This window comes from Cynoglossus semilaevis, chromosome 13 (genome assembly GCF_000523025.1).
Source record: "Cynoglossus semilaevis isolate Cse_v1.0 chromosome 13, Cse_v1.0, whole genome shotgun sequence".
In the NCBI taxonomy this organism is placed as follows: Eukaryota; Metazoa; Chordata; class Actinopteri; order Pleuronectiformes; family Cynoglossidae; genus Cynoglossus; species Cynoglossus semilaevis.
Genome location: NC_024319.1, coordinates 11,717,292 through 11,740,396, shown reverse-complemented (window position 1 = coordinate 11,740,396; position 23,105 = coordinate 11,717,292). Strand labels below are relative to the sequence as shown.

At 41.2% G+C, this 23,105-nt stretch overlaps 1 protein-coding gene and 1 long non-coding RNA gene across 2 annotated transcripts; one reads left to right on the top strand and one right to left on the bottom strand.

The window, feature by feature from the left end:
* Nucleotides 1-522: 522 nt before the first annotated feature.
* LOC112487942 (uncharacterized) lies at nt 523-23,090 on the bottom strand. The gene is made up of 3 exons (XR_003051536.1): nt 22,977-23,090; nt 14,085-14,184; nt 523-2,534 (listed from the first exon to the last, which is right to left on the bottom strand). It is a non-coding gene; the product is annotated as an uncharacterized LOC112487942 (long non-coding RNA).
* Nucleotides 12,486-18,470, top strand: LOC103388624 (kelch-like protein 38). The gene is made up of 6 exons (XM_017037664.2): nt 12,486-13,737; nt 14,323-14,473; nt 15,701-16,770; nt 16,991-17,132; nt 17,233-17,338; nt 17,425-18,470. The coding sequence occupies exons 2-6, from the start codon at nt 14,324-14,326 to the stop codon at nt 17,712-17,714; spliced, it is 1,758 nt and encodes a 585-aa protein (XP_016893153.2). The 5' UTR covers nt 12,486-13,737; nt 14,323; the 3' UTR covers nt 17,715-18,470.
* Nucleotides 23,091-23,105: the final 15 nt, after the last annotated feature.

Genomic DNA, 23,105 nt, shown 5'->3' with positions numbered 1-23,105 from the left:
TTTAAATGTACACATGTGGAATATGGTCATTAAAATGATTTGATGGAACGAAATCAAAAATGCAGCCCCTGATATTTTCTTCTTCTTCTCTCTCTCTCTCGCCAGCCGTTCATTAATGATATCTATAGCCCTTTAAGCTGTTCATGAGTGTCAGTGGAGTGTCGAGAAGCTCTCTAATCCCTGACTTGCTCTTTATTCTGCCCGCGAAGCTCATCTCCTCTGTGTTAGATCCTGAAACACCGCTAATCCCCTGGTGGCATTGTGTGCTGGGCCCCAGCTGTCGGCTCCCATGCTGCTCTGCTTCGCGCCCCGCTAATTTGTGGCCTTGCTTGGGATGCTATTGATGTCACCCTGCCCTATCTAGTCCAATAACTTTTTTCAACCTCTAATTCTTTCACATTACTTCTTGCCCTCCCCTCCCCGTCACCCCCTCTCCTGATGAAACTCCCAGCTGGCACCAAGGCCTTTGTTTCCTCTGTTGTGTTCAGAGTCAATGTCCTTTCCCTTCCTGCACATTACAAATCTGCCACAGAGCCATTTTCTCCTCCTCCTAGGAAAAAGAAAAAAGAAACTGAATGGATAAACAGTGGAGGCGGCGGAGGTGAAGGCAGTTTGGACTGAGCATCTGAGCGCACACATGCTAAGAATTTGAGTGATACCACATTAAGAATCCTCAAGTTCAATTAAGAGAGCTTAACAATGCATCAGTATGCAGGGAAGCTCTCCCATCTTAATGAGCAGAAGGAGGCGGGAAGGGGCAGACAGGAAAAGGAAGGGTGGTGGGTGATGGTGCCGACAATGATTAGAACTGTTTCCCTTCTTTCTAAGCTTCTGTGTTCAGCTCAGTGGAGCAGCAGCCGGCAGCAGAGGGAGTGTGGATCCTTTGGTGTTGCCCACCCAGTCTAATGCCAACTGCCTGCCACTCAGAATGGAAGTGTATGGAAGCAGAGAAACTCAATAAAATTCAGATCATCACCAGCAGAGTGTCACAGGCAATTTGATCCTCCATTAAAACTACAAAGAATACAAGAAAAATATTTCTGCAGCCAAAGTATTTCCTTATGAAAGTGCTGAAGTATCAAAAAGAAAGTTACCACTTTAGAGAATGAGTACAGTAGGAATAAGACTAAAAGCCAACATTATTCTCATTATTCTCTTCGATACTGATCATTTAGAAAGAAAAAAAAATACTCAAGACGTTCCAGTTATTACCATTCCCACATTTTCTTGTGAGCTCTGAGGAAACCAGCTTAGCTTGGGAGGCATCTCAGCAAAGTGACCAGCTTAGCATGGCTGTGAGTTTCAAATGAGAATGGCAAACAAAGCCTGCTACCAGCCAGGAAACTGTTACAGCACCACCAACCAGCCAAAAACACAAACAACTGTTTGGTTTTACATCTTTGTGCTTTTAAAATGAGATACAATCCAAACTGCTGCAGGCAACAAACAAGTGGAAGCTGCTCTTAAAAGTCAATACAGGAATTGCAAAATATTTGTAGATCTGGTAAAATTAAGTTTCAAGAGGAAACAATGAAGTTTCCCACCTGCTCCCAGAACGTTGGAGCATCTTTTTACCATTTTGAATGTTGCGGCGTGTGACAAGAGGTCACAAGAAACCTCAGTGTGAACAGTCATGTAACCTTTCATCTGACTTTTACAAGAATAAAGAAAAAATACAATGGACAGAATAATCCTGCAGACGCCGTTGAAGAAGCTAGTTAGCGGAAAGAGCAAGTTTCACTTGCTCTGTCAGGTGGCAATTATCAGTAAACAAATTAGTTGAGCAACTTCACTTCTATGCAAAACATAACAACGAAAGCACAGACGCCACAGCTAACATTAGCTAAGACAGCCCTGCTACAGGCAAACTTTGCAGCCAAGTGTAAAATAATGTTCTTTACTGATATATCAAATAGACAGTTGATGTTGATCATCTGAAATGTCTTCTGCATGTATTTACATAATTACAAATGATTAAGTTGTTCTGCTCCTGCTCCTGGTGGTAATAACTATTATTCATATATTTTCCTCAAACCATCTGTAGGTAATCTGACAAATACAGGTTTTAAAGTGAACTTGTTTATTATTTTTATAGATAGACGTACAGCGTAGAAACATTTGAATCCCAGATTGTCGAAGTGAGCCGTTGAAAGTTTGCTGCAGCAGAGGCAGGAGTGAAAGATCAATAGCGTCTATTGTAGAAAGAACATTAAAGTAGGGAGAACAGGGAAGGACTTGAGGAAAAGAACTTGTTAATAGAGAGGCAGAGAAAGACGACGGTGAAATGAGAGCTGTGAAAATTGGACTTGGAGCCCGAGTCGAGACGCTGGGAGACGGGAAGTGGAAATGACCTTGTTTTCGACATGGCATCATTGATGTGACATGCATTACCGTCGCAGCACTTCTCCCTGGCCCTCATTGTCCCGTCCCTTCAGTGCTTTGTCTCCACTGCCAGTCATGATCACAGCCTCTGCCCGAGACACAGGACCAACACGCCTGGCTGCCCACTCCTGTCATCCCCGTCTCTGAAGTCCCTGTCAAAAAGGATAAATAAGAAAAAAGGAGTCGCTAAGAATTTTACAACACTCACTCATTTTGTGCATCTTTCCCTTCACAGCGTCTTCCCTCCTCCGTGAGGCTGAGGGACATTTCTGGGAGCTGTTTTAGGTCAGACTGAGTCTTTAAAGGTCCAGAAACCACAGAAATAACGCAGAGAAAACCCAATACACACTAAAGGAATCTCATCATACCAGTCTGATCAACTTCAGTGATTAAGAAAAAAACAAAGTTCATTTATTTGTACATTGAACTGAATGCAGTACAGATGTACTATTTAACCACAAACACTTTGATACACAGGAACCACAGAACATTCCAGATCTAACCCATTACAGAGCCAGTCTGTGAAAGCGGCTGCTGGAAGATTAAGCCACCAAATTATTTCTCCACTTCAGTGTAATTTCAACCACCAGTCCTTCGACAGATGTTCTCCCTCCTGTTTTCCTTCCTGTCACTTTGTTGGAGGGAAAATGAACAAACTGTGTTTGTTGCCAAGAGTGTGTCATTTCCATGCGCCGCATTCCTGTCTTTGTTTGACAAGCAAAAGCGAGCGCACCTTGTGATCACAGTCAGGGAAAAACGTCGGAGTAATGAAAGTGAACGTTTGATTCAGACATTTCAGTTAGGCTGACAAATGTGGAATGGCAGAAACGACTGGGAAGAAAATTGACAAAGGAAAGTACAGGCTCCAGCAAAAGAACACTCTCATTTTTCTTTCAGCTTCTCATGCATCAGTTGTCAGTGTCCACACTGGCTCTACCCTGTCATTAGGGCTGTAGGTTGGGTCAAAATATAAGAATAAGGAATAGCAACAAACTATTCATTCATTCACCTTCTACTGCTTAATCCGCTTCAGGGTGAGGGCAGGAGGAGGCCCGAGCCAATCCTAGCAGTCATCAGGCGAGGGCGGGGTTCAACCTGGACTGTTGGCCAGTCTGTTGCTAACATAATGACAAACAACAATTTTAGACTATTATTCACACCCATGGTGAAGTCAAATTAACCTCATCCCTAATCTGTATGTGGGCTGGGGAGGGAGGAAGTGAGGGAGGGAGGAAGGAAGGCGCACATGCAGAACAAAAATGCCTCTATACCCGTACAAAGACAGAGTGAATTAAACCAGCATACTGCTGATACTCAGGCTCTAAGGACAGATTGCTTCGAATTTGTTCCACCGTGTGGAACCTCAAGCAAGATTTGCAACAAAACCAGTTCACATTTAATATGATATGATTGCATTTAATGAGCTGCGTTACTGCCACCTATTGACTATATTTTCCATTCTAATCTACATCTTCACACAAGGCTCATTTAAAATTCTTTAATTAAAAGAAGCACAGCAATAAATTGAACGTACAATAACAGGCTGCAGTGCTGAGCAGCAGTGACTACACCGGAGGAGGAAGCAGTCGTAGAAACGAGGTTGAGCAACGCAGCAGGTTGTGGTTTTAAGCTGGGGAGTGAAGGGGGCAAACAGAAAACAACAACATTTCCTCACCTCTACACATATGATCAGAATCAAGGTGTGGACAAGAGTCTTTGTAAAGCACAATAAAGCATTGTTTCCCAAAGACTGGGTTGCAGCCCTCAGGTGGGTCGCAAAAATTTTTTGGGGGGTCATCTCACATCATGTTTCCCAGGAGTTTACGAATAATGTCTATTGACTTGGGTTTGTGACTTTTAAAATATAGCTCCCCAGAAAAAAAAGTTTGGGAATCAATGGCTTACAGTACATATTACTATTGTTCGGTATGAAATCAATTATTTTCCACAAACTAAAATCCAAAGAAAGCCCTGAACGGTGTTGGTCGGACGGCTTGATCATGTGGTACAGCCTCGTCCAAACCCATCTGTCTATAAAAAATTGTTGTTCTTGTTCTTGTTCTACCTCAGAAAGAAGTTTTTATTTGAGTTCCCTCCCAGGAGTGTGTGAGAGATTATGGAGCTGCAGCGCAACAGGATTAGGAGTTAATTTCTCCACGTTGGTAAAAGCCCAGTGAGCCTCCTGATACAGTGTCACACGCTGCTACTTATTTGGACAAATTCAGCACAAAAATGGTGCAATTCCCAAGTGCACATATGCGGGTGAATACGTGAGTTCCCACAGTATCACATTTCTGAGCTCCAACAAGTCGACTTTTATCACTGGTTATCACTTCAGCCGCCACAACGCACCATATCTGTTGACGAAATGTTTGTTTTTGTAGCCTGCTGATTCATGTGTGTCACAAGAACTGAAAAACCCAAAAGGAACAATAAACACAAGCTCAATACAAAAACATATGCACCAACAGCACACAGAACAGAGTAAAAAAAAACCTCAATTACTGTATGGAAATAACACAGGGCTCTGACAGCAGTACAGAAACGACATACAGACATTAAACATGGATCACAGATCAGGATCAGGATTTGCCTCTGTGGGTGTACAGCACAGTGGGCTGCAGTGGGTGCTGTACTTGCCCCCTCCCCCGTGCCTTTTTCATCCTGACCCTGTAGTACCGTGCGTGTGGCAAAATGGTCACAGCAAGTGCTGTTGCCTGGACAACTGATCACTGGATTAGAGACTGAGAAAATATAGAGACGAAGAGGGTGAGGTTGGAGAGAACAGAAATGAAAGGAGTGGGGAACTGCACGTAGTTGGATCAGTGATGTTTAATCCTGTCAGTGATAGTTTTGGTTTGGTCAGTTAATGGACGTCTGCTGTAGACGGTGAATTCTGGTGAATTCTATGACCTGACTGGAACAACGAAGAAAACAATTACAGCTCAGAATGAACCTGGGAAACTATTCTTCAAACAGACTTCCCCAAAGCTAGCATAAGAAACAATGTTGTCTACGATTGTGCCAAAGAAGCTAACAAAAAAACAAACAAACAAACAACAAGTAGATCCTTTTAATGTTTAGGTTTAAATCTTTTTAAAGTTTTTCTGATGACAACAACAAACCAAAATGACTTTATTTGGCATAATGTGGGTCAAACAATGAATTCAGTTGCGTTAGCGATGTTGTCTACGATTGTGCCAAAGAAGCTAACAAAAAAACAAACAAACAAACAACAAGTAGATCCTTTTAATGTTTAGGTTTAAATCTTTTTAAAGTTTTTCTGATGACAACAACAAACCAAAATGACTTTATTTGGCATAATGTGGGTCAAACAATGAATTCAGTTGCGTTAGCGTGTCATGAAATCATCAGGTGTGTCGTGAAAACCAGCTCAGACTATTTTGCAAACCTAAATATCCTGAGAAGATGTGTTTGATTAATGACCTGAGATGCTCTCTGACTTAGGGTTTCCTATTTAGAACAATTACGGTGTAACTCTATAGACAATAAAGACAAAATGCAGCGCTGACTTCAGCGCCAGGTACACTCGAGAGACAGTAGTGTGAGACCAAAGTACTACAAAACAAACTCTTCTCCTATAATTGGAAGATTGGAAGAAACTCTCGAAAGGACACTGAAGTATTCCAAAATAAAACAAAGAAAGTTTCCAGTGACCTTAACCCTGATACACCATAAAACATAACATTACAGGACATAAAGCGCAGAATTGTAAATGTTTAACGTGAAGCGACCTGCCTTCCTGCATAACCTCCCTCACAACGCAGTCCGCCTCCTCTCATCTTGGTTTGACTCTATTTCCTTGTAGACCAGGCCATCAGACTACAGGCTGTGGCACACTTGAACGTAATGTCACCAGGAGAAAGAGCACTATCTACTGCTGCTGCATATTAAAAAACACCTTTGCTATATTCTGGGAGTGTGGCGTGTCTTTATTCAACATCAGGGGCTCCACAGAGACACAAATGGCTTCAGGCTAGCAGCGGCATGCGGAGAATGTGAGCTGCGATCTGACTGACTGATCGTTTTTAATAATCCTCAGCCTCAGTGCAGCCATCAGTTCATATTTAACCAGGGTGGTGTTAGGTGTGGTCTAGCATCGCTCTGTTTTTCTATTAACTTGAAACAAGGACCATTGTCATAATTTATGGAAACAAGGCTAGCGCTCATGTGTTACTAACTAAATGACCTTTGGAGGCCACATTCATGGGCCACTTGTGGTTTACCGGTGCAGCATTTTACCCAAATCTAAGGGGCAACTGTGTGAATAATAATATCATTACAGCCGCTGACCTGTGACGGTTTCTAGAACTTTCTGAATGGTCTGTAGGTGATGTCAGAGAGGCAGTATTTCAGAAAGGGGAAAATTGATTCTGCCCTTGATGTTGTAATAAACTAAACTGACAAACTTAATTAAATTTTTGTTAAAGATGATTAGGTCTGTTATTTATTATGTGCTTCAAACTCCAACGTTTGTAACAGCTAACCTCTATAAGCAGGGAACACTTTTTTGCTTGTCCAAGAAATAATTTAAAACATTATAATAAATGTTAGTTTTTGTTTACAAATTATAGAACAAGACAGTGAGTCCAATTATTTCGGCCATCTCTGAACAAACGTACTACTATAGATAATACCACTTCAAATTCATTCACTCCAGTGTGACAGCCAGCTCTGGTTATTGTAATGTGATTTTTCCTTAACATTCATTTTGTCTGTCTCCAATTAATCACCTGCAGCTTCTTAGCTCTCGGCTGCCAGGCTTCCCACAAAGGCCAAATATTCTGCTCACATATTCAGCTTCATCCTCTCTGACTCCGACTGAGTCTAAATGAAATAAATATTAGTTTTAAATTTCAATGGCAGCAGCCACCAGATGAATACTAATACTCACTGGCTGTGTCTTTTTGTTGAACACTTTGCGGACACCTAATTCACATCCCACAGCTATAATAAAGACTTAATGCTCCTGCTGCTAAAAATGATGACACATTTCCCTATCTTTCATTTTATTTTCTTCCCCACTAATATTATTGCCAATATTGACGACACCAAGAGAAAACACTGCGAGTCATTCTTGATAAGAGCCGTGCGGTGTTGTTTTCCTCTTTGTTGACTTTTTTTTTTTTTCAGTATTTACCGGCCGGTAGAAATAAAAATAATATTCAAGAATTTATTAGTAGAACTTTTTGAGGGTAGGCAAATTTAATGAAGTAAAAATAAACAAATGCCAAGTGTTCCTCCAGTGATATATCAGAATAAATAAATAGTATACCTGTAAACTGCATTATAATAAGGCAATAATTAAAAAAAAAACAAGTTAGGAAGAGATTTCTGGGGGACAACAGCTTCTCAGGTGTCAATTTATAAAAAGCTAAGTTTTCTCAGAACTAGGAAATATACAAAACAAAATATGGTAAAAATATAGTGAAACTAAAAGATAACCAGACAGTTAGCCATAGAGAGCAAAACATTTAAAATTGATAATATACAGGAGTTAATGCAAACCATAGCCAAAAGATAACTAGACATTAGGTTTAAAGCATGATCACTAAGGTTAGCTTAGCTCAGTGGTTCTCAATTATTTTCTGTCATCTTAGGGGCAGAAATGTTTTCACGCCCCCCTCTGACCATCATCCCCATGAGTTGTTATTATATAATACATTTGATTTGTCATATTTTTATGTCATCATGGGGTCAATGCCGTGCTCCACTGGAAGCCCCTCATGCCCCCCCGCCCCACTATTTGAGTAGTACTGGCTTAGCTCAATCATCACTCTCACAAACAAATACCTGACATAAAATCAGATGGCTTGATGGCTTTTATATAAACAATTTGACACAAATGTTGTTGATACGATGCCAATTCACTCAAGACATGCATTTCACAGCCACAAAAAGCCACGTTGGAGCATTTAAAAAAAAGAAAACCAAAACTCAAAGTCCTCATAAAAGCCATTAAGTGCTATGACTGGACCCCGGGCCAGACTTTAGACATCACAGATGTCCTAAGAGATACCTAAGAGATGTATGTACACTGTATGTATTTTACAGCATCTTTGAACAAATTTGAACTAAATGATAATCAGTATAATAAACACCTCAAGTTCAGTTAGAATGAGAATGTATGGGCTATAAACATGTTTTCTTTGCTTTCACCCGGGGACACATTGTCAAAGAATGGGGACATTTTATAACAGGTCTAAACAACTAATCCAAAGTTATAAGCCTCTTATCCACGATGCTTACCATCAACTTCGAACAATGTTCCTTCTGTCTGAAATAAAATGGACAAATCATGTTCATTTCTTTAAAACAGGGAGGAATCAAACAGAAATGTAAGTGTGTGATTCATTATGTAAACTGTGCCTTTGTCAACAAAGGCCTCTCCTCCGTGTCAGGGCCAAGGTGGGAGCAGAGTGGAGAAGAAAAACTGTTGTTTGTTGTGACAGAAAACTGCCATTCAACTGAGGACAAATGAAGTGTCAGAGGTTTCCTTAGTGCTGCAGTGGTGTCATGTCCACATTCAACTGCCCTTATACATTCAACGTGAGGAGGAGACAGTACAGAATACTGATGAATGGACACAGCTGAGCGTACACGTAGTTGGACAAATCCTTCTGACTACTACGTGCAGAATCCCTGGCACTTGTTATTCCTCCTATCGTTAGTCAAACAAGCACACGGCTGCTGTTATCACTGTGTTTGAGATCTGGACCCAGGCCAATACGTTTCCTTAACGACGTGCAGCCATTAGTTCCTTGTAGACGCGGTCCAGAACAGGAACTGCTCTGTTTGACAAATCACCACCATCCCAGGGCAGGAAAAAAAACAAGACTGCAAACATCTTTATCTGCCAATTTAGTACATTCCTATAAAGTGTACTCGGTTCAAAATTTCAAGGGCAGGAGAGGGGGAGTAGGGTGGGGTGGTGGTGTGGGGGGTCACTGACGGGCAGAGTGAGAGGAATGAGGGAGTAAAGCTAAAGTGTTACAGGTTTACAGGAAGAGAAAGGAGTGATTTAATTTCATTTTAATTTCCTAATTTAATGGTTTACTTATTTACATGTATGCAGATGTTTTTATCCAGACTCACAGGAGGAGGATTAACAATCAAGCTACATGTTTATATTCAGCCCTTATCTTGAACTCCCTGACCTCTGCTGCAACCTAAAAATATTCATTTTCTTTGCATGGAAACCTGACATTTCCTCTGCCGGTCTCTTCATTTTACCTCTCTCACTCACTCTCTCTCTCTCTCTCTGTGTTACCACCTGTTAACATCTGTCTGTCACCCAGAACGTAGAGGCAGAAGACAGTCATATAGGTCTTCAAAGAAATCTAAGTCAATTCGCCCCCAGAAAACCTGCCAGTGTGTGTTTTCTCCCCCTCTTTCAATATCCTTCTTCTCCTGTAGAGCTTTTCCTCGCTGTCTGTCTCTTTATCTTCTCTGCCTTTGTTTTTATGCCGTTTCTCAGGGCTTTATTTTTTTTTTTCCCTTTTCCTCTACATTTCTATCTCTCAAACGTGTCCCTTTTACACCCCTGTCACTCCCCCCCCCTCTCTCTCATTTTCGCTCAGGTACACCTGACTGACTGCTGCTGAGGGCTGACACTTTAAAGACCTGGGCTTCAGCATCTGCTACCATCAGAATAACAATATGTGCTGCATGCTTGGTCACGCGAGTGTGTGTTGCCTGTTGCTGTGAGGACATTTAGAAAAAACAATGCATTTCCTTGGTCTCTCCTCTGACCTCAGCCATCCCACTTTGGTGGGGGTGTTTATTATTGTCATTCTAACTGAACTTTAATCTAAAACTAAATGATCTTCATAAAATAAGGTAAAGTCACTCAACAGATTTTGGTTAGAAATTACAATAATAATAAATCAGAACCATTAACCACCTAAATAGTCAACATGTATAGCTGCGCACACATACACACACACACACACACACACCTCCCACATTTGAAGCAACATCTAGCACAAGTGAAGGCACACACACATGCCACCAGGCCCCGCCTCCTCGTCCCACACAGTATGTGTTGGAGCAGATATAAAGGACTGTTTTCAGCTGCAGGGACTGAAAGACCACCAGACCAACAACAACAACAACAAGAGGAACCACAAAGCTTCATTCTTCTGGGCAACAACAACATGTCCTGCATGCGTTGGTTACATCAGAAGAATTTTAAGCAGCTGAGTGTAAGGCCTTTAAGACCTCATCCTTGTACTGTGCTTGTGTGTATGTGTGTGTGTACGCACACACACACTCTCACCTACCTTCCCACCACAACCTGCCCGCCCTCACGCTCCTTCTGTGTCTCAGTGGGCAACTCCTCAAACCTCCCCTTATACCCCGGCCTCTTTGTTGATTCACGCACGGATGTCTCTCCCAGATTACTGCTCTCAGTGCCTGCCGTGGATCCCTGTCCTCCTGAGAGCACCGCACCGTAGAAGATTGACTTTTTTTTCTTTTTTTTTCGTCTATTTAAACTGTTTAAGCAATCAGTTGTTGAATTGACAGCATTCTTTATTGTCTACAATAGTCCGATATAATAACATAATAACCAAAAAAAAAATACAGTCCTTCAGTTTTCTGCACTGTAGAACTTGTTGAACTACGTGAAGTCACGGGGCTAAAGAAGCGTTTTACACTTCTGAGATGTAAATAACTTTGTTCTGACATCTAGTGGATACAGTAAGGTTGGTCTGACTCTACTGGGAAACCAAAATACTAGATGTTTCTTCTCAAAGTGATCCAACATCAGTGCAGGAGAAAGACTTTTCTTGTTCATAAAATAACATTAAATCAAAACAGTCATTTAGTTAACATCTAGGTCCTGCTGTACTGATTTATTCGGACAGAAGTTATAATTAAGGCCGTCAAACGATTCAAATGTCTGATGTGATTTATCTAAGGGCAGCTGTGGATTACTCACAGACGAAAAGACAAATAACAGCAGCTACATGTCATTCATTTGGACAGTCAAAGCCAGCACAGCATTAACACATTTACATTTCCTCAAAAGCTATGGAGACTTTTTAACATTCAAAGACACAGAGACTTTAAAAACAACGGCATTCAATTAAAGTTGATGTGATGAACAGCCACCCTGGTTTTTGAAGTGATTTTGCAAAACAACTTGGAAAAGAACAAAAATAGACTGCTGCTGGTCCATCCACTGACAAACTGTTCCTTTACACCAAGTCTTGGATTTAGTAAAAACAAACAGAGAAACAAAGGAGAAACTGCAATTACCGACCCTCATTTGTACAATGGTGCACAGGAAGAACTGCCAGTGAGTCAAACAGTAGTAGACCGGTCCTCATGGTTTTCATGTGGTTGGTAAAACAGGATGAGGTGTTCATCAGTGCCGATGCCCTCAGGATACCCTGTTAGTTGTCGACTCAAATAGCTCAGAGTGGAAATGAAAACAAGTATCTAATTCACTTTTAATTTGATTTAAAATAAAGGACTTCAAAGGAGGGGAAACACAGTAAAATGTTTTTTTTGTCATGTAATTATGACACGCTATTAGATTTTACTAGATTTAAAAACTTCAAATTAATCATTATCAAATCCAATTAATTATTATTATTATAAAAAAAACATAGACTGCAGTCTGCCATTCTCTGTCTCTTTTTCTCTTACACACACACACACACATACACACACACACATACACAGAGACTACCACTTCTAATCAATGAGATCTAAATCCCTGGGGTACAGCCTCTAATAGACCGTCTGCTGGTGAGATGATAATCGTTTGGCGATATGAAGGCTCGGTGCAGTGTGGTGGCAGCTGACAGCGAAGCTGCTGAATGAAAATGCTGTAAAGTGTGTGCCAAAAGCCTTAACTTCCAGTGTTGCAGCCCTGAGGCAGACAGTAATGAGAACATTTTTGTCAAGGTGAAGGAACGATAAGAGATAAGAGACAATGTGCTAAACTTTAAAGAATGCAATCAGACTTTTAAATAAGGGAGCAGGGGTTTATAAAATCCCTTCAGTCTCTTGGACAAACAAGTTCGTTGTTGTTGTTGTTTGTTTTTTTTTTTTTTTTTTGCCTTTGTGGAGTGATAATTTTAATGTCAACTCCAATCAATAAGAGCCATCATTCATTTCTGGGATAGTTACTTATATAGTACAACCTTGTTTGCCCTTTAAACTGACGGTTTCTCTTCAAAAGTGCATTTCAAACAACACTGAAAAACTGGAGTTGATTCGTGATTAAAAATGCAACACGGATTTACTGTACCAGTTGACATCATAGGAGATTAACACTAGATGGTGCCGTTTAGTTACATGCTGCCTTACGTCAACGTCAACCACTCTGCTGTTGGTAATAGACTGACTAGAGAACAAACACAAAATAAATAAAATATTAAACCATCAACAGGTTATCTGCCTAGATATTTTAATATGCCACTAGGAGTGTATACAGACTTTGTGCTTATATTTTATTTCCTTTAAGTTTGCAATTTTTTTTACATATGTATATGTTGTATAAAATGGGAAAATACTATACAAATTAAAGGGACGCAACCTGCTGTTTAATTCCAAAAAACACTTTTTATATAGTGTGATCGCATGTGTATATTTTGTGTTGCATTTAAAATGTAAATTTTTTGGTGTTTTCAACACTGCACAGCTCCTTTTGTCAAATCACCAACTAATCTACTTAATTATACCAAAATGTTCAGCAGTTATCAAATGCATTTCTCCTATTGTATCAATCATGTATCTCTTCACATCTGTGTTTTTTTTCCGTTGCTCCTGCAGTAACCTAATCCTGTTTTCGTACGTCTGAGTCTCACCAGTCAGCTGACCAGACGAGCAGCCAACAAGATGACTGATCAACTGTCAGTGCTGTTTTTACTGCTACAATTCTGGGCCAGACGGAGACGCAGCTGATGGAAGAATCAAGTAGACAAGAACAGACGAGAACGGGGGAGGTCATGTGCAGGCGAAAAGAGAAGTAAAGTAAGAATATGACAGCAGGGGAGGAAAAAAGCAAAGAAGTGAGTGATAGGAGTCAGTCAGATACGGAGATTGAACACTAACATGTCACATGTGAGCACAGTGGCGTTGCCAAAGGAAGGCTCTATTTTTAGAGGCGGAATGTACACAGAGGCCTCGTGGAAAGGGACCATAACAACAAACACAACGTGACACACTCCTACAAAGAGACAGATCCATCTGAGCAACACACAGTTACAACGCATCGACGCCAGAGAAAAGAGGAGGGAAGATAGGAAAAATGGCAGCACATATTTCCTACTGATATCTGGCTTTGAATACAAAACACAGAAGGAGAAATAGGAGGAACAGGTAAGTGTGTATTTTGATCAGACACATTCAGATATTTGTTTATCTGTCGGAATTTGGACTAAAAATAAAATAAAACATTTTTGCCACACTTATATTACATAGTTTGGGTCAGTAGTCATAGACAAAGAGTTGATGTTGGCTTAAAGGAGGGTTGACCGAATTTATCAAATGTCACTAGTGGAGTTTTACCAATTGTGCACAGTTAATAATGTTTAAAAGAAAATATTGTAAAGTAAAATGTAAAGTTTTATGTCCAATATAAAGAGAAATAAAGTGGAAAGTTAAAAAAATTAATCACACAAGGCCATATTAAACACTTTTTTTTTTAACTTGTATATAATCCTTACCCATGGCATAGGATCTGTTGAAGCAGTTATAGGTCCATGTCTCCTCCTCTCCATCAGGTTAGGGCCTAGGTGTTCTGTGCCATCATTCTCCTCCTGCGTCCTGTAACAGAAAATATGACAATACTTTTTAATTTTAGACTTCAGCTTAACATTCCAGATAGTTTCGATAATCTAATCATAAAAACTAAGCCCCGGCTGCAGACAGTTTGACAATAAACAGTGTGGTTTCTTTCCCCAGCATGGATCAACCGTCAGTCCAAGTTTTCCACTACAAAGACAAAGAGCAGAGCTCCAACCTGCTCCTGCAGCTCAACGGTCTGAGACAGGACGGAATCCTCACAGACGTGTTACTCTGCTCTGAGAACACAGAGATCCCATGTCACCGCAACATCCTGGTCTCCAGCAGCCCCTACTTCAGGGCCATGTTCTGCAACAACTTCAGAGAGAGGGAGCAGACCAGGGTTGACCTGAAGGGCGTCACCTCCACCATCCTCAGCTACATCATTGACTATGTGTACACTGGACTCATTAGTATCAGCATAGACATTGTGCTTCCTCTGATGGAGGCCGCATCCATGCTGCAGTACGGCCGTCTTTTTGAGGCCTGTTCCACTTTCCTCCAGGGTCAGCTGAGCCCGGACAACTGTCTGAGTATGATAAGACTCTCTGAGATCATGAACTGCAACAGTCTGCAAGGCAAGGCAAAGGAGATGGCCATGAAGAGCTTTTCAGACGTGTCAACCTCTGAGGACCTGTGTGAGCTCTCCTTACCCGAGCTCCTCAGATACCTGGAGGACGATGCTCTTTGTGCAGAGGAGGAGCAGGTCTTTGAGACACTCGTTGCTTGGATCCATCACGATCCTTTAGCCAGACGCGGCGCTATATGTGACCTTTTCAGAAAAGTTCGCCTTCGACACATTCACCCCACCTACCTCTTCCAGTTCATAGCCAGTGATCCTCTGATCCAGTCTTCCACTCTCTGCACTGAACTTATTGACTGTGTGAGACGCCTCATGTTTTCTGTCAACACAAAGTGCATCGATGACACCGCAGTTGACTTCAAACCTCTTTGGGTGGCACCACGGAGATACACCTGCAGTGACATGTTGGTGGTGGTGGGTGGGAGAAAGAACAACGAACAGACCTCCAGAGATGCCCTGGTCTACAGTGAAAACAGCCAGACGTGGCAGTGGCTGGCCAAGTTGCCCGTCCGCCTTTACAAGGCCTCGTACGTTGCCCTTCACAGTGTCCTGTACGTCATCGGAGGCTTGACCACCAACACAGAGCACAGCCAGGTCCGTAGGACTGTCTACACTCTGTCCCTCAAGACCAACCAGTGGAGAACGGCGGAGCCAATGCTGGAGCCGCGCTTTGCTCACCAGAGTGTCTCCTACCTGCACTTCATCTTTGTCCTGGGTGGACTTGGGCCTGACAGATGCATCACAGACAAAGTAGAGAGGTGAGATTGTGGGATTGCTATTATTGGTTTCACCCACACAAATAATAATGGTTTTAATTAGGAATGTCCGATATTAACTTTTTGCCGATATCTGATAAACATTTGGCGAAACCCAAGCATTGCAAATGAAAAAAACGAGATCCCATGTCACCGCAACATCCTGGTCTCCAGCAGCCCCTACTTCAGGGCCATGTTCTGCAACAACTTCAGAGAGAGGGAGCAGACCAGGGTTGACCTGAAGGGCGTCACCTCCACCATCCTCAGCTACATCATTGACTATGTGTACACTGGACTCATTAGTATCAGCATAGACATTGTGCTTCCTCTGATGGAGGCCGCATCCATGCTGCAGTACGGCCGTCTTTTTGAGGCCTGTTCCACTTTCCTCCAGGGTCAGCTGAGCCCGGACAACTGTCTGAGTATGATAAGACTCTCTGAGATCATGAACTGCAACAGTCTGCAAGGCAAGGCAAAGGAGATGGCCATGAAGAGCTTTTCAGACGTGTCAACCTCTGAGGACCTGTGTGAGCTCTCCTTACCCGAGCTCCTCAGATACCTGGAGGACGATGCTCTTTGTGCAGAGGAGGAGCAGGTCTTTGAGACACTCGTTGCTTGGATCCATCACGATCCTTTAGCCAGACGCGGCGCTATATGTGACCTTTTCAGAAAAGTTCGCCTTCGACACATTCACCCCACCTACCTCTTCCAGTTCATAGCCAGTGATCCTCTGATCCAGTCTTCCACTCTCTGCACTGAACTTATTGACTGTGTGAGACGCCTCATGTTTTCTGTCAACACAAAGTGCATCGATGACACCGCAGTTGACTTCAAACCTCTTTGGGTGGCACCACGGAGATACACCTGCAGTGACATGTTGGTGGTGGTGGGTGGGAGAAAGAACAACGAACAGACCTCCAGAGATGCCCTGGTCTACAGTGAAAACAGCCAGACGTGGCAGTGGCTGGCCAAGTTGCCCGTCCGCCTTTACAAGGCCTCGTACGTTGCCCTTCACAGTGTCCTGTACGTCATCGGAGGCTTGACCACCAACACAGAGCAAAGCCAGGTCCGTAGGACTGTCTACACTCTGTCCCTCAAGACCAACCAGTGGAGAACGGCGGAGCCAATGCTGGAGCCGCGCTTTGCTCACCAGAGTGTCTCCTACCTGCACTTCATCTTTGTCCTGGGTGGACTTGGGCCTGACAGATGCATCACAGACAAAGTAGAGAGGTGAGATTGTGGGATTGCTATTATTGGTTTCACCCACACAAATAATAATGGTTTTAATTAGGAATGTCCGATATTAACTTTTTGCCGATATCTGATAAACATTTGGCGAAACCCAAGCATTGCAAATGAAAAAAACAATGACAATTCTTACAGATATTACATAATATGCCCATATTATCTGACATCCCTAGTTTTAATACATTCTACAACCTTCATCCAGGTTCAACAGCATGTTTAATCAGTGGGAGTCCATTGCGCCGATGCCTGTGGCTACGCTGCACCCAGCAGTGGCTGCAACCAACCAGCGCATCTACATGTTTGGTGGAGAAGACCGTATGCAGTACCCTGTCCGATTAATACAAGTAAGACACAAAGACCTTCACTTGGTCTGTCGGTTCTCAATGGACTGTTTCATTCATTCCTTCAGTCGTTCAGTCATTCACAGCTCCTACGCTCTGCTAGGTTTATCACATCGCCAGGAACACGTGGTATAAGATGGAGAACCGAACTGTGAAGAACGTGTCTGCTCCAGCCGCTGTCTTGGATGATAAAATCTACGTTATAGGAGGTAAACGTCAACATGTTACTGATAAACAGAACCGTGGGATGAGAACTGTTTAGATTAACATCCATGTTGTTATCGCCCGGTTACAGGGTACACCAGGAGAGTGATTGCCTACGACACCAAGGCCAATCGGTTTATCAAGTGTGCCAACCTGAAGGAGAGGAGGATGCACCATTCTGCCACTGTTCTCAATAACAGACTCTACATCACAGGGGGACGTTACATCACCGGCTTTGACGTCATAGAGGACTCGGCAAATTTCGAGTGCTACGATCCAAAGACAGACTCTTGGACCTCTCAGGGGACACTGCCATACAAACTGTTTGACCACGGGTCCCTGACTCTGACATGTGTCTCACAGACATGGGCAAAATCGTGATGGACGCAGAAGAGAAAGGACAGAATATTGATTTTTTTTTTTTTAAGTTGAAATGATTTACTCACATTAGAGTTACATAGACTTTACTGGAACATAGGATTTATACTTTTATACTAATTTTTAAATTGTTTTTATAATTTAATACTTTTTATAAGGGACAGGTCACCTATGCTAGATTTCTTTTCAACCCATCTGAATTTAAAAAAGGCTGAAAGTGCTACTTTCAGCCTGTGTGTAACCTCAATCATGAGATTTAACTTTGAACATGTGTGGAATGTCGTGTTCGGGCCCAAGTGAAATCTCAGCTGAGACTGGACCTGCTGCCACGTCTGGTGGTAAAACGCTGTATCAACTGATTCAAAATGTGAAATAACAAAAGTTGTCATTAGATTCAATACATAAATCTTTGGAACACTGAGCTCTCTTTGACATCTCTGTGTCTCTACTGGAAGTGTGAATAATGATTGAACTTTGACCTTATATGTGGCTTCATTTACTGCATGTTTATGAAGTGATTTTTACATGGTTTCTTATGTTTTTGTACTTGTGCTTTTTCCTGTAATAAAAACTAAATCATTACCATGTGTTCTGTCTACATCCTACTGTTCGGACAAATGGTTCCAACCTTTAAGTGCCATCTGAGCAGCACGTGTGTGAGCATGCACCAGTAACTTGAGCCAATCACATGGAACGAGTCCAATGGGTTTAGACACAGTGAAAACTACCTGTTGAATTAAAAGTATAAGAACGGGGAAGAATTTGTTTTAAGGCTAGTTTGAAATATATTAAATATTGCAAAAACTATGTTATCAATTACATTAGCACATTAAAAAAATAAAAATTAAAGTAGGTCATCAGAGCCTGAAAAACTTTGATAAAATAACCAGAGCTCGAACCTAAGAACATGTCCATTTCAACATCCATAAATCTCTGTTCAGTTCATTCTGAAGCTCAGGTTAGAACTTCAGCAGCTGATGTTGTTGACTGATTGCTATGACATTAGCTGATAAGAAATCTACATTAAATTAGTTGCTCTATTATAACTGATAAAAAAAATGCAATAACAGGAGGTCAAAATATTTCCTGTGACCTTAATGAGCCACACAGGTCATGCCTGTACATTAAATATACATTTTCTACATAAAATTGAAAATATGTAAAATGTATCCATCATAACAAACTGTATCTACCAACATCAACAGAATAGTGTTATTTTCAGGCTACAGTAAAGTACAGTCTCAAAAATAAGATTTTCTCCAAAACAAGACCCATCTTTTTAACTGCATGTAAAAAGCTTAATGAAAAGCTATTGTAAATGGTTACATGCAAAATAAAAGCAATGTTCATAAACATTATAAACCTCCTATTAACAAATAGCCAGTCAACGTGGAGACAACGCCGCAACGTTTGAGAAATCTGCGTGACCTCTATATGTGGAGTAAACATGATGTGACTACGCAGTTGTACACAGGAGACAACATGTGCACTTCCCTGAAACCGGGAATTGGTGGATCAGATTTTTCAGTCGTCACCGCCAGCGAATGGAGTTGAGACTACGCTGGGTGGAGTGGGAAAAATGGTGGGGAGCAGGAGAAACACTGAAGTGTTTAGGTGATCTGATGTTATTCTGAGAAACAAACAAATGTTGCACCACGTGAGGCATGTGGTCCTGATGGTTGCTACACAAGCTGGCAGATGTAAGAGATGACCAGAGGGACAGAGAGAGAGAGAGAGAGAGAGAGAGGGAGAGAAACTGATGAACATGATTTCACAACACAGAACCTGAGCGAGTGATGAAACGTCCAGAAGAAACAGCAACAGGTGTGTCTGAGAGTGACTGTGGTGTGTGTGTGTGTGTGTGTGTCATTAGGGTCTTTACAGGGTTGAGCTGTACTGACCAGCTGTCACAGCTAGTCACAACATCCCAACAAGAACAGGGAGGATAGGCAGAGGAAGACGATCCACTGATGACCTTTAGTATAATTTCTCAATGTATGAAATAGGAGATATTTATTCTGGTTACATACTCAATACATTTTATGTACTGTAAACTGATATTCTTTTAGTTAGCACACGTCCACAGCTATATTAGCTATACAGTCAAATGTTTGGCCGGAATCAGATTCATCATTTTTTGCTTGAAATGCTCTAAATAAAAGGAAGTTCTCTAGTGTAATTTTTAACAAACTTATAGTGCAATTTAGGGTGCAGTACCACACTTAACCACTAGTTTAAGATTATTGATTCCTCTCGTTAAAATTATCCTAAAAAGCCTCCTTTTGAATTGTTCTCATCTTCACGTGCTGCCACAATGTAAATGGTCGATTCAAAAGATTTATCCTGATTTTTTTCAGTAGGTGTGGCTGAGATATGATAAGATGATAAAGTCACCAAATGGTGTTTAGACATTTTCAGAAAAGTCCAGGAGGTTAAAAATGCAGAATGATTCAAAGATTATGCAGCATAATAGTAGAAATAAAGAGCATAAAGTAGAAAGAATAAAGAGTGGGCACAGACTCTTTAAAGGTTTGAAATTAAACAAGATAAGAGGAAGTAGTTGTAGATTTCAAAGAAGTAGAGCTGACTCTCATTTATTCTACCACGGAATATTTTGGGAGAATAGAAAATTATTAATACTTTAAAAAAACGACTCAAAAGAATTTAGTCTGTAATGAGCTTAATAGATGACAAATTGACACCAGAGAACGTATGGCACGCAGCATGAGTCTTAGAAATAAGCCTTATCGCTAACAAGTGAATAATCAAAGTTAACATGGCTACTTACTAACAAACTAAGTACTTAGTTTAGTTAGTTAGTTGATTGAAGATATGTCACCAGGCATATTAGTACCGTCCATCACAGACTTTCTCATCCGTATGTGAGCTTTCTTAAGAACGGCCAGCTAAGCTAACACAGAGCAAACTTCTAATTCATTACTGTTTATGTTTTTGTGACATCTCTGACATCACTGCAGCTTCGTTCTGAGTCAGCCTGACCAACTGACCAAACATTCTCTGGGACTTTCCATGTCATCCTGTACTTTGGCCAACTCTAGAAATAGATGTAGACAAATACACAAAGCCATCAAAGACTCACAATACACTTCTCAATGCTGTAGAGCCCACTTCCTGTATTTGACATTACAACAAGTATCATTTCAACTGTTCTGCACATACGACACAGGGCTACATGTGGTTAAACAAACAGGGAAGAGTCAAACCTCTCTGGTGCGTCACAGTGCGCAAGTCATGATCAATACCTCTGTTGAAAATATATCTGTAGGTTTTTATTTCTGACATGCTGTCATGTAACAAAGTTGACACATTTTAACACATGGTGAGTGTGCAGAGCTCCTTGACCTTTTGCTTATATCAGGCAGTAGCATTAAACCCCCAGAAGCTGGAGCAACACGTGCACCTGTTTTCAAAAATGTACCATCTCTGGGATGGGAGTGAGCAACAGAAAGTGTTTTTAAAGCATTTTTTTTAAAAAGCAGCTTTGTTTGACTATTGAACAGAACTGAGATCAGAGACTTAAAGAAGAAACAAAATGTCAACTTTCTACCTCTAGGAGAGTCTGTGTGAGCACACAAACACTGTTAGCCACATCAGTGAACCTGATCATGCTTCACTCACATGATGGTTCTCGTTATAGATAGCAGCGTGTTTCTGCTCCTGTTGTAAACCATGTGCTGCTGCTGCTGCTACTGCTGACATGTTTTGCTGTTTGTATTTCGTGTCATAAATTATGAGGACAATCCCCCTGTCTCAAACCTTTTCACTCCCTCCTCCTCCTCTTCACACTGTAGACACACACATGGATATTGATGCACACCTGTATAGATAGCCACTGATACAAACTGCTGAAGCACCACGGTGGGAACAAACACAAAAACAAAGTATTCCTCTCTGAAGGAAGTGGACTTTGACAGGTCACACATCAACAACTCCCAATGGTGGTGTTAATGATAAGGTCACTTCCTCATTAATCCCTTTGTTTTGACTGTGACCGGACCAACATTCAGTACAGTACTACTCTTCGTTCAATGTTAGACAACAACTATCAAAGCATTTAGACATTTTAACCAACGTCCTGCTTCCTGATGGTGCATTACAACTGCTCTGACGAGAGCTGCTGAGGACATAAACAAACATATATAAATCTGTAATGGACGCTTAACAGCCAGAACAGCTGAGTGTGTAAATATGTCATGTGTTTAACGAAGCTGATAAGATGTGACCCAGTGGCCCGGACAGACTTAGTTACACATTATCAAGGACTCAAAACAAACAACAGCCTCGCCACCATTCATCACAGTTGAACTGGCAGTGTTTTGAGAAAAGTGAAACACAACTGAACTACAAAGAACTGCCTCCAGTTCAGACACACGCACACATGCACATTCCCACACACACCAAACATTCCCACACAAAGGAACCTCAAGGACAAATTCAGCTATTTATAAAGAGACTCCTCGTTGTGACTGGGAACCACAAGACTTTACAGACATGTTACGTAATTTTTCTTTATATTCAAACACTAAAATGTTAATGATTAATGACTAAAATGTTTACTCCGATTATTCCTGTGGTAGCTGTGGATTAATTCGGATTAATCATGACTAATCGTGATTGTTATTAATCAACTTTAACTGTGGTTAATAGAGATAATAAAGTTATATTTATAATCAAATCAAATGTATCAGTACTAAATTTGCAGAGGGAGGTGACATTGTGTTAGCCTAGAAATGTGTTGTCAGCTTTCACATTTATTTTAATAAGGGCAAGTATGTAACAATAATGATGATTATTCATCAGAGAGCACTTTTGAAGAATAGTATTACTACTGCTATAGCTGTAAGCAGCACTGAGGTCACCTGACCCTGTCTAATACACAACAGGTGAGTTCACAGGTGAGTTACACACATGTGTGATTTTTGGATAATTGCCCAACGTATGTTGATACACTAGCGTAATAAATTTTGTTTATAAATGTTGGTAAATAGCTTTAACATTTTCTACCCGGGCTAAATCTTTTTATTCTTATTCGGTAAGATGTGGGATTGATAAAATATTGTCTTATTATATTTATTTATTTTGCAAATGCAAAGGGTTATTTGTATAAAGTAAACCAGAGTAACATGACCGGAGTACATTACATTACCAGCCGGTCACAGCATGGATATGCTTATGTAACATTAACAGAGCAGCTTAAAACGTGCTTAATACTTGATCTGGAGGTAAAGTAGAATATATATTTACCGTTCTTCAATTCAGTTGTCTTGAAGTTTGTTTGTTTGGTTGTTTGAATGGCATGGACAAACATTTCCGTCCTCCTCTACTTCCCCCTGCAGCAGATTTTGCAACGCCTCGGTTGATAAACAAAGCCAC

Excerpts from the sequence above, each read along its gene's own strand:
- LOC103388624 (XM_017037664.2), top strand. The coding sequence starts at position 14,324 with ATGGATCAACCGTCAGTCCAAGTTTTCCACTACAAAGACAAAGAGCAG. Across the intron at positions 14,474-15,700 it reads AGATCCCATGTCACCGCAAC|ATCCTGGTCTCCAGCAGCCC; the intron begins ATCCTGGTCTCC and ends TGTCACCGCAAC. Across the intron at positions 16,771-16,990 it reads ATCACAGACAAAGTAGAGAG|GTTCAACAGCATGTTTAATC; the intron begins GTGAGATTGTGG and ends ACCTTCATCCAG.